At 35.0% G+C, this 16,060-nt stretch overlaps 1 protein-coding gene across 1 annotated transcript in view; it reads left to right on the top strand.

The window, feature by feature from the left end:
* LOC102026463 (receptor-type tyrosine-protein phosphatase gamma-like) overlaps window positions 1-15,836 on the top strand; it is a 62,979-nt gene extending 47,143 nt beyond the window's left edge. Inside the window, exon 3 of the mRNA XM_013506945.1 lies at window positions 15,735-15,836. Coding sequence (XP_013362399.1) covers window positions 15,735-15,804 — 70 coding nt within the window. The 3' untranslated portion in view covers window positions 15,805-15,836. The remainder of the gene's footprint in view (window positions 1-15,734) is intronic.
* Window positions 15,837-16,060: the final 224 nt, after the last annotated feature.

Here is a 16,060-nt window from a genome sequence, read left to right as displayed (position 1 = left end):
TCAATGCTCAGGAGACGCCTTTCTCCTGGAAATGGTTTCTGACTGGTTAAATTTTATTAGTAAGGTGAACTGCATGGTTCTGATAGTCTTGCAACTGTGACCATTTATTCCAGGTCTGTTCTTCATTTAGTGAAACAGAACCTCTCCCTGAGATGCTAAATATGATGGGTACAGAATGAAGACAGGAGCTATGTCTTACCTTATAAGAGAAATCAACAGGAAGACAAAAAATAGCCAACATTCCCAAAGGCCTTGGGGAGGATGGTTTTCCTTTACCATGTAGAAAGACAGATGCCGACCTCTTGAGCATTAGTGTATCCACTGAGGGCTTTCGGTAACTAAAACTTGTATCATTCTTATTCTAATTTTGACTTAATATTTTTTATTTGCCTAGATGATCTTCAAGGACTTTTGTCAGTAGCCTTCTAGCCGATGGAGTGCTCTTAGATTGAAGGAGTGTATACCCTAGTTTCTAGGGGTGGACTGGGGCCAGTTCAGCTTTTAATGTTAAGCCAGACTTTTAACTATGTAGTAGAATACAAGAGAACAGAACTATTACAACCATTTGAAGATTTACTGGTAAGCATATTTTATATGCCTATCTCTACATATTTAAGCTGTATAATAAACCAAAATGATGAAAAATAATGATATTTTCACATGTGTACATTTATATATACACACACACACACACACACACACACGTATACATGGACCTGAAAGTGTATTAACAATAAATGGCAATTTATCACTGGGTCTGAATAGATTAGTATTATTAACAAAAGTGTCACAGGAGTTCAGATGAAAAGTTTCAAGGACATAATACTTAGCTGGGCCTTAAAAGATAGATAAGAACACCTTGCATGCACAAGGCTGTGGGTTTGAAACCCAGCACTACACACACACACACACACACACACACACACACACACACACACACAGATGGATACGAGGTAGGGATACAGCTCCGTAGTAGCAGGTCACTTGCCCAGCACATGAAAGTTCCAGGATCCATCCCCAGCAGCATTAAAAAGTAAATACTATAAAGATGAATAATCTTAAAGAACAAATAGATAATAAAGGACATTTTGTCTATAAGAATGTTGAAGAAAGCCATGCAAAAACAAAATTTTCATCTTACAATATGAGATGAACCTTGTTGGAGAAGGACAATGAGTTCTATGTCATGGAAGACCTGGAGTATCAACCTAAATGGCCTGGACTTTCCCTGAAAGTGAGATCCACTGAACGTGTAGGTGTATCAGTAATGTTACTGTCAATCAGTACTTCTCCCTAGGAGAGGGCAACTGGCTGGTCACAATTTTGGAAAGTGGTCAGCTGAACCTGGGACTCAGAGCAGCCATAGTTTAGCTCCATCTTGGGGCTCCCAGTGTCAGGGTGAGATGTAGACATGAGAGACACCCAGTGTTGGGGAATGGAGTTCAAGCTGGCAAAAGCCACCCAGAGTGTTTTGGGCTGAACAACTTGGGTCCCTGCTTCACAGCCAGAAACCAGGATCAGCCTGAATTTTAGTAGATTGTGAAGGTTCACTGGGAATATTGACCAGCCCACTGTAATTCTACTGCAGGCTTGCTGAAATCAACCAGCACTAATCTGGGGTCTTTCTGGCCCCTTTATCAGTGACAATAGAGACATGACCTGAAGTGAATGTTTTTTTCACTCCTTACTTTTTTTTTCTTTATTGCTTGTCTTTATTTTTATATGAGTGTGAATACTGTTTCTAGGGGTTTTTTTCTGTCTTGTTCTGTTCTTGTGTTTCTTCCTATTTTCCTTCCCTCCTATCTTTTTCACTATTTTCTCAAAGATTGCCTTTGTCCTTTAGCCTTGCTTCTAATTTTTATCTCTTCTTCTATAGCTTTCTTTTTTCCACTTGCCCCTTTCAATTTTCTCCCCTGAGAGTAAAATCACTCTATTGAGTGGATATTTATTTTATATAATTTTCTGGAATTAGATTTTATTATATTAATACAAACATTGTTTATATTGTTAAAAGTGGCAGATTAATAATTACCACAGTTTGTCATTTTCTAGGCTGTGCTTGATGCTACTATTATACTACTTTAGCCAAAAATTCTACTACTTTAGCCAAGGTGACACAGCTGCTCTTCCTTGTATGCTAAGCCTGAGGTTGCCTAACATCATAATATTATAGGCCAGTACGAAAGAATCAGAGGGTAGGACAAATTGGCAGCAACTTCTCATCCATAAAATTTTATACCCCAGAAAACAACCACTGGCTTAAAATCACAGAGAAAGTTGTGGGTTTTTTTTAAAACATTAATTGTAGTTTTTTAAATTTTTGTACGTTTTTGATTGCTTGTTTTTGTTTTTTTGTAAGTGTGAACATTGTTCTGAGTATTTTAGGGTTTTTTCCCCTTGTTTTTGTTTGCTCCTTCCTTCCTTTCTCCTGTGTTCTTCACCAGTTTCCTAAGCCTTGGGAAATCTTCCTATGTTCTTCAGCCTTGCTAAAATCTTTTTTTCCTCTTGTATTTCACTATTTTTTCCTCTTCCTTTTAAATTTTCTCCCCTTTGGGAAAAATTGCTCTATTGTATGAAAATTTAATATATATAATTTTATGATTTCTCTTAGATATTATTGTCTAACTATAAATCTTGTACTTAGGGTTAAAACTAGCAAATCATTAACCAACACAAGTTCATCATTTTCCAGTTTGTGTTTGATGCTATTGTTATTACTGACTGTGCTACTTTAGCCAAGGTAACATGTTTGCTGTGATCAACTGATCTTCTTTGTATGCTAATACCTAGATGTCTAGGGGTCATGAAGAATACTACTGCCAAGTACTAAACAACTCAGTGGTAGGCCAAACAGGCTGCAACCTTTCATCCCTAATAAGGAGAAGAGACAAGATCCTGGGACAGACTCAAAAACAAAAGTCAGCTACCCCTGCAGGACATTTTTGAAAAGTAATTATTTCTTTAAAAGGTCCTGATACTAATTTTTAAAAACTACATAACTTAAGCAATTTACAATTAAATGTAGAAAACCAATAAACAACAACAACAAAGAAAATGACAAAACATGGAAGCAAGATGCAACCCAACACCCCCAACTTGCCCAAGAAAATCCAGGGGGTGTTGAGGTGGAGAAATTAAAAGCCACCCAGCTGAACTCTCTGAAGTGGTAGTAGCAGAAGTAAAAAAAGAGACAAGTCTCTTCACAAAGCCAAAATAGAAATAATTACACAGCTAATGAAGGCAATGTTGGCCATAGTGAAGGAAATAGTGAAACTAGAGAAGATACACATTAAAAAAAAAAATACAGGAACTTAGGAAAGAGAAGGAAACCATAAATGCCCAACACAGGAAAGAACTAGATGCCATAAGACATATTCAAACACATATTCAGGAGATCAAAAATTCTATTTAAAGTATACACAGCAAAATGAACTAATATGAGGATAGACTATGAGATCTCAAACACAGGGTTGAAGTTGGTGATCATCAAATGAAAGACTTCTTAAAAATAGCAAGGGACTTGATAAAATCCAACACTCATTCATGATAGAAACCCTACAGAAAATCAGAATAGATGGTCTGTAGTGGACTGAAGTAAAGACCATCTATTCCAGATTTCTGTAGGGTTTTTATCATGGATGAGTGCTGGACTTTATCAAAAGCTTTTTCTGTGTCTATTGAGATGATCATGGGATTTCTGTCTTTTGCTCTGTTGATATGGTTTATTGCATTTATTGATTTGCATATATTGAACCATCCCTGCATTCCTGGTATGAATCCTACTTAATCCCAATCAAAATACCATTAGAATACCGCCTAGATCTACAGAAAACATTCCTAAAATTCTTCTGGAACCAGAAGAGACCTAGAATAGCAAAAGCAATCTTGGACAACAAAGGCAAGGCAGGAAGCATCAAAATCTTGACTTGATACTACAAAGCTACTGTGACAAAATCAGCATAGTACTGGCAAAAAAAAAAAAAAAAAAAAAAAAGACCTGAGAATCAATGGAACAGATTAGAAGATTCAGACACAGCTACATACACATACACTCAGCCACCTTATCTTTGACAAAGGGAACAAAAATGTCCACTGGAAGAAAGATACCCTCTTTAATAAGTGGTGCTGGAGAAACTAGCTTTGCACATGCCAAAGACTAAAACTAAACCCATGTCTATCACCATGAACTGAATAAAAGTCAAATGGATTAAAAATCTAAATATTAAAATAGAAGCACTAAATCTACTGGAAGAGAAAGTAGTAGAAATCCTGAAGACATAGGGGTATGCAGAACTTTCATGAACAAAAACAAAACTGCACAGGAAATACTTCAAGAATTAGTAACTAGGATCTCATCTTATTTTTTTTTTTTTGCACATCAAAAGAAATCACCAACAGAGTGAAAAGAAAACCTATAAATTGGGCAAAAATTTTAGCCAACTGTCCCTCAGACAAAGGACTTCTACCTAAAACATATAAATAATTTTTAAAAACTCAGGCCCCCAAAATTCAAAGACCCAATCAAAAAATGGGCATCTGACATGAATACACACTTCTCAGATGAAGAAAGACAAATGGAAAATAAATATATGAAAAAATGTTCAACATCATTGGTCATTCGAGAAATGCAAATTAAAACAACACTGAGATTCTATCTCATCCCAGAAAGAATGGCTACCATTAAGAAATCAACCAACAACAAATTCTGGAAGGGCTGTGGGGAAAAAGGAACCCTTCTTTACTGCTGGTGGCAATGCAGACTGGTGAAACCACTGTGGAAATCAATGTGGAGATTCCTCACAAAACTAGGATTAGAAATCCCACTTAACCCAGCTATTCTTGTTCTGGGTATTTTTCCAGAAGAATTAAAAACATCATACCACAATGAGATATGTCCACCCATTTTTAGCAGCACAATTTGTGCTGCTAAATTTAGCTAAATCTTGGAAACAACCCAAATGCCCATCAACAGAGGACTGGATAAAAAAGATGTGGTATTTTTATACAGTGGAGTATTACTCAGCTATAAAGAAAGATAAACTCGAGGCTTTTATAGGTAAATAGATACAACTTGAGACCATACTCTTAGGTGAAATAAATCAGACCCACATGTGTAAACATCTTCTTGTTTCCCTAGGGTAAGAACCTGAAACAGTACATAAAACCCAAAAGATACAACAGATATTGTGAAAGAGAAAGAAATTGCTCAAAGGGAAAGAACAACTTGGATGAAGGAAAGTAGGAAAAGAAAGAAGGAGGGAAAAAATATATACATATATGGATAGCTGGGATAATTGTACTGCTGATGTCTATTGGTTTATTGAGAGGAACAATTAATGCTTAAATTTTTTGACTAATTTTCCATGCTTATATTTGGTAATCTGAACAACTAATTTGAAGACAACAATATGCAATATAATAACCACTAGAGAACTCTTACTATTTTTTTAACTACATTTACATGTACTTTATTAATACATATTTGCAATACATAAGAATTACTTTCATTGTAGGGAGTTAGTACATGCACATCTTAATTCTTTTCACATCCTCTTCCCCTCTCCCCCTCTTCCCTCCAAGTTTTGGTCCCCTTCCCATTTGCAAAAGTTAACATCTTGTTTAGTGAAGCTCTGTATCATTTCTAATTTTTTTTATTATTTTTTATTCTCTAATAGTTTGATCAATCTTGCATTCTTACATATGGTAATCTGAGCAATCTTCATTAAAGATAACAAGATATAATAACCATTGTTAATTCTTATCATTTTGTTTTGAAACTCTGTATCATTTCCATTGTTTTTGTGCTGTTTTGTTTTTGTCTATGCTGTTGTTATTTTTTTAACTTCTCTCTAAAATAAAAAAATAGCAAAGGAACATGAAATATCAATCTAAAACCTGCTAAATGATGCAAAGAAGAATAATACAAGATTAACTGGAATCAATGAAAAGTTAAAAGATAGCTGAAAGGGCATTAAAAAACCTGTTCACAGTAGTAATACCGAAAAAGTTTCAAGCATGTAAAAAATTTCATATTACAGATAAGTAAGGTATATAGAACCTCAGATACTCATGGTCAGAAAAAACCTACAATGAGGCATGTAACGGTCAAGATTCCAGAAATATTAACACAAGAACAGAATATTAAAAGCTGCTAGATGAGATACAAAGTTAACACTTAAAAAGTCAATAGCCTTCCTGTACACAAGCAATAAACTCACAGAGAGAGAAATCAGGGAATATACACCCGTCATAATATCATCCAAAAAATGAAACACTTAGGAATTAATCTAACAAAGGATGTAAAGATCTGTACAGTGAAAATTACAGTACCCTAAAAAAGGAGATTTAGGAGGATATCAGAAAATGGAAATATATTCCTTGCTCTTGGATAGGAAGAACCAAAATAGCAAAAATGGCTATACTCCCAAAACTGCTATGCAGACTTAATGCAATCCCAATGAAAATACCATTAGCATACCTACAGAAAACATTCCTGAAATTCATATGGAACCAAAAAAGACCTAGAATAGCAAAAGCAACTCTGGACAACAAAGGTAAATCAGGGGGATTACAATCCCAGACCTGAAATCACACTGCAAAGCCACTGTGATAAAATCAGCATGGTACTGACAAAATGAGAGACCTGAGGATCAGTGGGACAGATTAGAAGATGCAGCCACAACCACAAACACACTCACCTACCTTATCTTTAACAAAGGGCCAAACATGTTCACTGGAAGAAAGATAGCCTCTTTAATAAATGGTGCTGGAAAAACTGGCTCTCCATATGCCAAAGACTAAAACTAGACCCATGTCTATCACAATGCACTAAACTAAAGTCAAAATGGATCAATGATATAAATATTAAATCAGAAACACTAAGTGTACTGGAAGAGAAAATAGGTAGAAATCTTGAAGACATAGGCATAGGCAGACAGTTCATGAACAAAAACCAGACTGCAAGGGAATAGTACAAAGAATCAGCACATAGGATCTCACCTTACTATAAAGCTTTTGCACAACAAAAGAAATAACCAACAAAATAAAAAGACAACCCAGAGTGGGGAAAAATTACAGCCAGCTGTCCCACAGAGGACTTATATCCACAACATGTAAAGAATTGAAAAAAATCAGACCGCCAAAATTCAAAGACCCAGTCCAAAAGTGGACATTGGAGATGAACAGGCACTTCTCAAGAAAATTTCTTCTGAGGAAATACAATTGGCAAATACATACATGAAAAAAGGTTCAACATCATTGGTCATTTGAGAGATGCAGATTAAAACAACACTGAGATTCCATCTCACTCCAGAAAGAATGGCTATCATCAAAAAAATCAACTGATAACAAATGCTACAGGGGCTGTGGAGAAAAAAGAACCCTTCTCCACTGTTGGTGTGAATGTAGAATGGTATAACCACTGTGGAAATCAGTGTGGAGATTCCTTTAAAAACTCTGATTGGAGGTCCCATTTGAACCAGCTATTCCCCTTCTGGGTGTCTTCCCAGAAGAATTAAAAACATCATACCAGAGCAATATATGTGCACCCGTGTTTATAGCAGCACAATTTGTAATAGCTAAATCTTGGAAACAACCCAAATGCTGATCCACCAAAGAATGGATAGAAAAGATGTAGTTTTTTTTTTATATATAATGGAGTGCTACTGAGCCATAAAGAAGGATAAAATGGAGTCTTTTATAGGTAATGGATGCAACTTGAGACCATACTCAGAAATAAATCAGACCCGTATGTGTAAACAATGAATTGTCTCAATGGTGTGAAAAAATGAACAAGTAAATAAGATCTGAAGTGTACAACAGATATTGTCAATTGGGAAGAAACTGTTCAAAAGAAAAGAAAAACTGTCATGGGGGAAGGGGAAATGAAGAAAGAGGAAAAAGGAAAAAAATATATGAATACACAATATAGCTAATGTTATACAGCTAGTTTCTCTTAGTTCATTAAAAAGAAAGTTTTGTGCTAATATTGTATAGACAAGATATCATGCCTATATCTTCTACTCTGAATAACTACTAGGAAGACAATAATATGCAATGTATCAACTATTGTAACTCTTAACCTGTTTTGAAACTCTGTTTCATTGTTATGTTCATGTTTCCTTCTCTCTCACTAAAATAAAATAAATAAAAGCTGCTAGAGAAAAGAAAAAAATCACATAAAGTGAAACCCATGAGAATCACAGCAGACTTCAACGTAAACGTTTAAGTGAAGGAGAACTTGCAATGAATTATTTCAAGCCCTAAAAAAATATTTCCAATACACATAAATGTATTCCTCAAGGTTCTCTTTCAAAATTGATGGAGAAACAAGATACTTAACATGGTAAAGAACACTTGAAGGAATTCATGACCAAACCAGCACTCCAAGATTCTAGAAAAAAAAGAGCAAGTCAAGCCCAAAGCTCATGGAGGAAAATATAAAGATCAGAGCAGATATTAATGCAACTGACACTAAGAAAACAATATGAAGAATCAATGAATCAAAGAGATGGTTCTTTGAAAGATTAAATAAAACAAACAAACCCTTAGGGAAACTTATCTAAAAAAGGAAAGCAAAGACTCAAATCCATGCAATTAGAAATGCAAAGGGTGAAATCACAACAAATCCTACAGAAATCTAGAAGATCCTTAATATGTACTTACCAAACCTGTACTCTAAGAAGATGTAAAAAAATAGAAGAAATGGACAGATTCTTGGATATATAGGGATTATCAAATCTGACTCAAGAATATAAAAAAAATTCTACATAACTCTGTATCAATCAAAGAAATTAAAGATATAATTAAAAACTTGAAAAGCTCAGGTCTTGACAGATACACTGCTGAATTATACAAGAAATTCAGAGGAAAACTAATGCCACTACTTTGCAAACTGTTTAATGAAACTGAAAGGGAAGCAATATTCCCAAATTGATTCCTGGAAGCAAGAATTACCCCGATACCAAAAGCAGAGAAGGGTTCAACCTAAGAAGAGAACAATAGGCCAGTCTTCCTAATGATCAGAGATGCAAAAATCCTCAATAAGATACCAGCAAACAGAATGCAGCAAATCATCAAGATTATATACAATAACCAAGCAGGATCCATCTCAGGTATACAGGGATGGTTCAACATATGCAAATCAACAAATGTAATACACCACATCAACAGAGCCAAAGACAAAACACACATGATTGTCTTAATAGATGCAGAAAAAGCATTTGACTAAGTCCAATGCTCATTCCTGATAAAAATCCTATAGAAAATTGGAATAGATAGTCTTGAAAGCCATTTATGACAAACAGCCAATATCATACAAAATGTACAAAAACTGTAAGCCTTCACTGTAAAGTCAGGAACAAGACAAAGATGTCCACTATCCCCACTCTTATTCAATATAGTTCTGGAGACATTAGCCAGAGCAATTAGACAAGACAAAGAAATAAAAGGAATAAGGATAGGAAATGAAGAAGTTAAATTATCATTATTTGTAGATGACATGATACTCTACGTAGAAGATCCCAAAAATTCCATGAAAAGACTTCTAGATTTAATTACCAAATTCAGTAGCATAACTGATATGAATTCAACACTCAAAAATTAATAGCTTTCCTGTACACAGATAACAAAGTCAAGGGAGGGGGCATCACAATCCCTAATGAAATTATACTACAAAGCTACTGTGATAGAAACAGCATGGTTCTGGAAAAAAAAACAGACCCAAGGATTCATGAAACAGACTACAAAATGCAGAAACAACTCAAAACACATTCAGCCACCTTATCTTTGACAAAGTAGCTAAACACCTTCACTGGAAGAAAGACAGCCTCTTTAAAAAATAGTGCTGGAAAAACTGGTGTTCCACACGTCAAAGCTTAGACTTCACACATGTCTCTCACAAGCACTATACTAAAATCAAAATGGATCAAAGACCTACATATTAAAACAGAAACATTAAATCTGCTGGAAGATACAATAGGTAGAACTCTTGAAGACACAGGTGTAGTCAAACACTTTATGAACAAAATGCCAACCACACAAGAAATATCACAAAGAATCAACAAGTGCAATCTTATCCTACTAAAAAGCTTTTACACTGCTAAGGAAATTACCAACAGAATGAAGAGACAACGCTCAGAGTGGGAAAAATTTTTTCCAGCTATTCCTCATACAAAGGACTAATATCTAGAATGTATAAAGAACTTAAAAAAATCAGACGCTCAAAATAATTTCTTTATTTTAAAGAGAATAATAAAAAAGAACAATAGCAAAATACTGACAACACAGACAAAAACAAAACAAATCAAAAACGATAAAAATAATAGAGTCTCAGAACAAAATGATAGGAATTAACAGTGGCTATTATATCATATATTGTTATTGTCAGTGAAGCCTCTCAGGTTACCAGATGTAAGAATACAAGATTGAACAAACAAAGAGAATAAAAAATAAAAACAAAAAAACCCATTAGAAATGATACAGTGTTTCACTAGACAAGATGGTAGGAAGTCACCAATAGTTGTTTTATTGCATATTGTTGTCTTTAAATTAGTTCAGACCCCAAATTTAAAGATCCAGTCCAAAAATGGGCACCTGAAATGAATAGACACTTCTCAGATTAAAAAATAGAGACCACAAATAAATACATGAAAAAATGTTCAACGTCACTGGTCATTCAAGAAATGCAAACTAAACACTGAGATCCCATCTCACTCCAGAAAGAATGGCTATTACCAAGAAATCAACCAGTAACAAATGCTGGAGGGGCTTTGGGGCAAAAGGGGCTGTGGGGGAAAAGGAACCCTTCTCCACTGTTGGGTGAGTGTAGACTAGTGCAACCACTGTGGAAGTCAGTGAGGAGATTCCTCAAAAAACTAGGATTAGAGGTCCCATTCAACCCAGCTATTCCCCTTGATATCTTTCAAAAAAAATTAAAAGCATCATACCACAGTGATATATGCACACCTATGTTTATGGCAGCACAATTTGGGATAGCTAACTCTTGAAAACAACCTAAAGTCCTATCAACCAATGAATGGATAAAGAAAATGTGGGGGGTTTTTATACAGTGGAGTACTACTCTACCATAAAGAAGGATAACCTTGAAATATTTCTAAGTAAATGGATGCACCTTCAGACCATACTCTTAAATAAATTGGATACACTATTTGCAAATATTGCATGGTTTCTCTGGTATGAGGAACCAAAAGTGTAAATAACAAACAACTAAAATGTATAATAGATATTGTGAAATACTAAGAAAATCTTCAAATGAGAAGGGGAACTAGTGAGGGGAGATGGGGAAAGGAAGGAAGGGAAAAAGAATAGAAAGAAAAAACAGTACTAAAGCTTTTATAAATAAGGAGTGGAAGAGGGGTTGAAGGGAGGGGAGTGAAAGGGGAAAAAAAGAATCAAGATATATCATGTACAGATACAAATTCCATATGATGAATGTTATCATTATATATTTCTAAAGTGTACCAATAAAATTAATTTTAAAAATAAATTATCTGGATCACTTTTGAAAAAAAATGAAACTTGGAAGAATCTAAATGAAGATGATGTGATGAGCTGTCCATAGATATTACTCAAGACACTGATAGTAGATATGAAACTGAAGAACTGCAGAAATATCCTGATTTGATTTTAAGATAACTGAAGTATAAACTCAAAGAAGTATAATTGAATCACAAACATAAACATTTTAAGAAATCAAGTTTATCATATAGTGGTATGTTAGAAATTGAGTAAAATTTTAAAATGTTACAGCTTAAAATGTGCAAAGAACCAGTCCACTGGTATATTTTAATTTTTGCTTTGTAATTAGTTGGTAATGCTATGCAATAAGATGATTTCCCATGAAAATTCAGATTTCTTAGGGGCTGGGGATTTAGCTCAGCGGCAAAAGCGCCTGCCTGGCAAGCACAAGGTCGTGAGTTCGGTTCCCGGTACCAGAGAAAAAACAAAAAACAAAAACAAAAACAAAACAAAACAAAATTCAGATTTCTTTTTTTCACCTGAAAATCAGCAGGTCTAGTACCTTTTATTCTAACAAGCAGCAAACTAATGGAGATAAGCAGGAATTCTACTTATAGTTTTAAAATGTTAGAATCTTTTCTAAAATAAATGGCTAAACTCTTATAGGGTTTTTGTTTGCTTGTTATTTGCTTTTTGCATTATGGAGGATTGAATTCAGAGTCTCTTCATTGACTTACATTCCCAGCCCTTTGTTAGAAATTTTTTAAAATTTTGAGTTAGGGTTTCACTAAATCACTTAAGTCTTATGTTGCTTTTTTAATATGTTCCTTCCAGCTCAAATCACTGGTGGTACACACATGACATGTACACGCAGCTTATACCATCTGATGGAATAGTCATGTATGTGCCACCAGTTTCATAGCTGCCTGTTACATATGACTTGTGACCCCATCATGAATGTTTTAAAAAAGAAAAACATTTATACTTATGCCAATTTAAATATTTTAAACAGGTATTTATCAGGAAGGAAACTGTTACGAATCAATACTTGGTTTAGGACTTTGGAGTCAGGAAAAATTGTAATTCTAACGTCAAAGGGACACACAAACATTTATTCTACAACCAACCCAAAACACAGACATTCATTCCAAGATCAGCAGTGTTCAATGAGGTCCCAGATTCCACTAGGCTTCCTTGTATCCCCACACCTTTGTGCTTTGAGAGCAATATTCCTCACAACAACTTCACAAAGTCCATACAGGAGGGAGAGCAAGTCCTTTAATCCAGGCATGAACTGAGGTCTATAGAAAAATTTGCTATTTAGCAAAAGACTCACAGTATAGTAAGGAATAAGTATTGCTAAGGATAGGAAATTATAATCAAAACCTTTCAAAAGAAATCAGTTATTTCACATATAACCTACCATAAAAATGCTTCAAAGCTATCACATGCTCTCCTTTTCTAAGCCATATGACAATTAGATTAGATTTTTGGTCTCCTGTAAATTCTTTTTGTATTAGTATTTGCAGGATACCTTATCACTATGCACAGCAATCATAAACAAGAGACAGTTCCATCCTACATGTCTACTGAAATGACAGTCCTCTCAAAGACCTGAGACCATTTCATGAGAAGTATGATCTGCCAAGCTGTTCCTTTCCCTTATAAATACAATTACAAACATAATTTTAGTACACCAGAAAGCAAGAAACCAATACTGTAGTCACACATACATGTAAAAATATATTTTAAATGCAAAGCAAAAAGAGAACACAATCTCAAATGTACATGCATGTATACTTATGCGAGATTTCTAACTGAACTTTAATAGAACACATTTTTTCACAAACATGAGCTTTGATTTTATTTAAACATTTCAAAATTAAATATATGTTTCCCAACAGCAAATGGTTTCAGTTGGTGATAACTGTACATGAAATGAAACTGCACTGAACTAAATGCTAGTTAAAACTGACACAGTAAAATACAGGTACAATAAAACTGTGCACAGGTGCATGCCATACTACTGGCCCCAAAACGTCTTGCAAGTACAGGCTTCTATTATTTATGTCGCTTGTGTGTAATTGCATTTTATACATGTCTGTTTAGTAATATTAATCCAAGACATCATTTTGAGAATATAATGAAGTGGAAAGTAGAGCAGAAAGTGTGTGTGCATCCATGTGTGTGCATGCTTTTATTGTTTTTGTGTTTCAAAAAAGTTGGTCTTTGTTAGTTGTGTTTAACTGCCATCTAGAGTTAAAATGAATCCATTTCTTTTTCACTCTACTACTCCTCTTCAAAATTTCAGTCCAATAAACCAACACACTTAACGTCTATTTTGTATCAAACAAATATTCTTCAGACAAAATTGTAAAATGATAACTTCATTTGATCAATTTTTCAAATTGTAGTAAATATTACATTCTGCTATGACCTCTAATTTGTATTTTTTTATGAGTCAAATAAAAGCAGACCCAAATAAAAACATATCCAGGAATTATTTTTCATTCATATCCATATATAAGAATGAGTAAGAATAAACTCTAAATATAGTTACTCAGTTTTCAGTTTAGGAAATTGACTACTGAAAAAGCAATAAAAAGGAGATACTTAAGACACAAATAAAATTAGAGTTTAAAACAGGACTTAACATGCAGAAATATTAGTGGCCAACCTACGGCATGCGTGCTGGAGGGGGCTGTTCATTATCAATGAAAGCTTTTAAATGTTTATCATCACTGCCTTAGGAAAGAAGCAATGCATTTTTCACATGAAGTACTAAAATTGGATAAAATATTTTCTTCATGCTGTTTTCATGAAACACATAGGTGTTTTCCTTTTCATAAAACTTTCCCAAATGCATTAAACTACTGCAGCTTTCTCTGACTGTGTGTTTACACATCATTAGATATTAACACAAAAAAGTCACAGTTCAGTAAAACTGCAACTTCTATACTTTTAAAGGAAATTACATCGAAGTTTTCAAGTGGACTCATATACCAAACAATACTGATGGAAACTGCCTGGCACAAAGAGCCCAGAATGTTTCCAGTGAACACAAGTACATAGCATTACAAAAGAAGGGAAAGGCAGGGTACAATGCTTTCCAAGTGGTCAAGTGTGGTTCAAGAAGCTTCTTCACTGCTTGCTCAACAATGAACTAATGATAAAGTTGTTACAGGATTACAAGACCAGATGGGATGAGGGAGACTTAGAGAAAAAAACAGAGGGGAAGGACATAAATGAGAAAATGCCTCCCCTGAGAAAATCCTGATTTAAACAGTCATATACTTGAAAATTATTGGGGGAAGGGCTTTATAAATTATACCCAGCTAGCAGCTTGTCAGCGTAAGGCAAAAAGACAGTGTGAACTTTAAATTACTGAAATGTAGGAGGTTAAAAAAAAAAGGAGATTCACCATACAAACAATATACAAATGATTTCCTAAAAACTACCATGTGCGTTTTTGACATAACAATTCTAAAGCTTTCTTAGCTGAAATTTGGATCTACTGAAGTTTTTCACTTACTTGCCTATGAAAGCAAAATGCAAAAGCAAATTCCCACTTGAAACTTCTAGAATTGGACATAGTTTTGTCAACACTTTCTCAGCCAAGTGTCTACAATGTATGCATAAACTGTGATAATGATTTATTGATTGCAGCATTTTATTTGATTGGACCTAGACCGACACTTGGTTCACTAACAAAAGCTCCAAAAGAGGTATCTGCTGATACAGTCTCTCTGGTCAAAATCTACTCAGCCCAATTTGCATACTTTCTCTTTGCTGGGCCGAATACCCAACATCCACACGTTAAAGAAAGTAGGAGAGGTTTATTTTGGCTTACAGTCAGTAGAGGATTCATTCAGTCCACAGTCAGTTGGTTCCAAGGCAGAGCAGCAAGGAAGAACAGCAGGGCAGAGGCAAAACAGTTCCTGACCTGAGGGTAAGAAGCAGAAGCAATCAGGGGGAGAGGGAGGGAGATATACCTTTTCAGGCCATGCCCCACTGACCTGCCAGGCTTTACCTTCCAACATCACACCCAGGTAGAAACCCCAAGTGAACTAATCCTGTATCACATACCCATGATCCACTCACCTCCCCAAAGCCCCACCTAGGAGGGCATGAGGTTTTGGGAGGACATTGAGATATACACACTAACACCAATTTAGAGTCTTTTAGATATATTTTGAGTGTAGAGTACATTGGAGTACACATACAGAACAAGTAAAATTCTAACCATTTTACTTCAGAGTGAAGAAAACTGGCATGAAACAACTGGATCCACTTCACCGAAATCTTGGAACCAGGAAACAAAAATGAACTCCATTTCAGTCATGAGCTCTTGTTTCCTAGGACCTGCGTAGGAAGAGTAACACAAAGGAGGTCCACAAAGGTGGCTTCTCTACGAACTGTTAACAGAATTGACTGATAGCACCTTGAAGTCTGAGAAGAGCCAAGCATTCTGCAGTTCTTTTAATTATTTCTCATTCTTTAAATCTCGTCATTCCCTTTTCACCCATGCCTTCCTTTTCTGTCTTCATCTCTAATTCTCCACTCTCTAGTCCCACATTCTCCA

Source organism: Chinchilla lanigera, unplaced genomic scaffold (genome assembly GCF_000276665.1).
Source record: "Chinchilla lanigera isolate Chin_1 unplaced genomic scaffold, ChiLan1.0 scaffold00116, whole genome shotgun sequence".
Classification (NCBI taxonomy): domain Eukaryota; kingdom Metazoa; phylum Chordata; class Mammalia; order Rodentia; family Chinchillidae; genus Chinchilla; species Chinchilla lanigera.
This window is presented reverse-complemented; position numbering and strand designations above follow the sequence as displayed.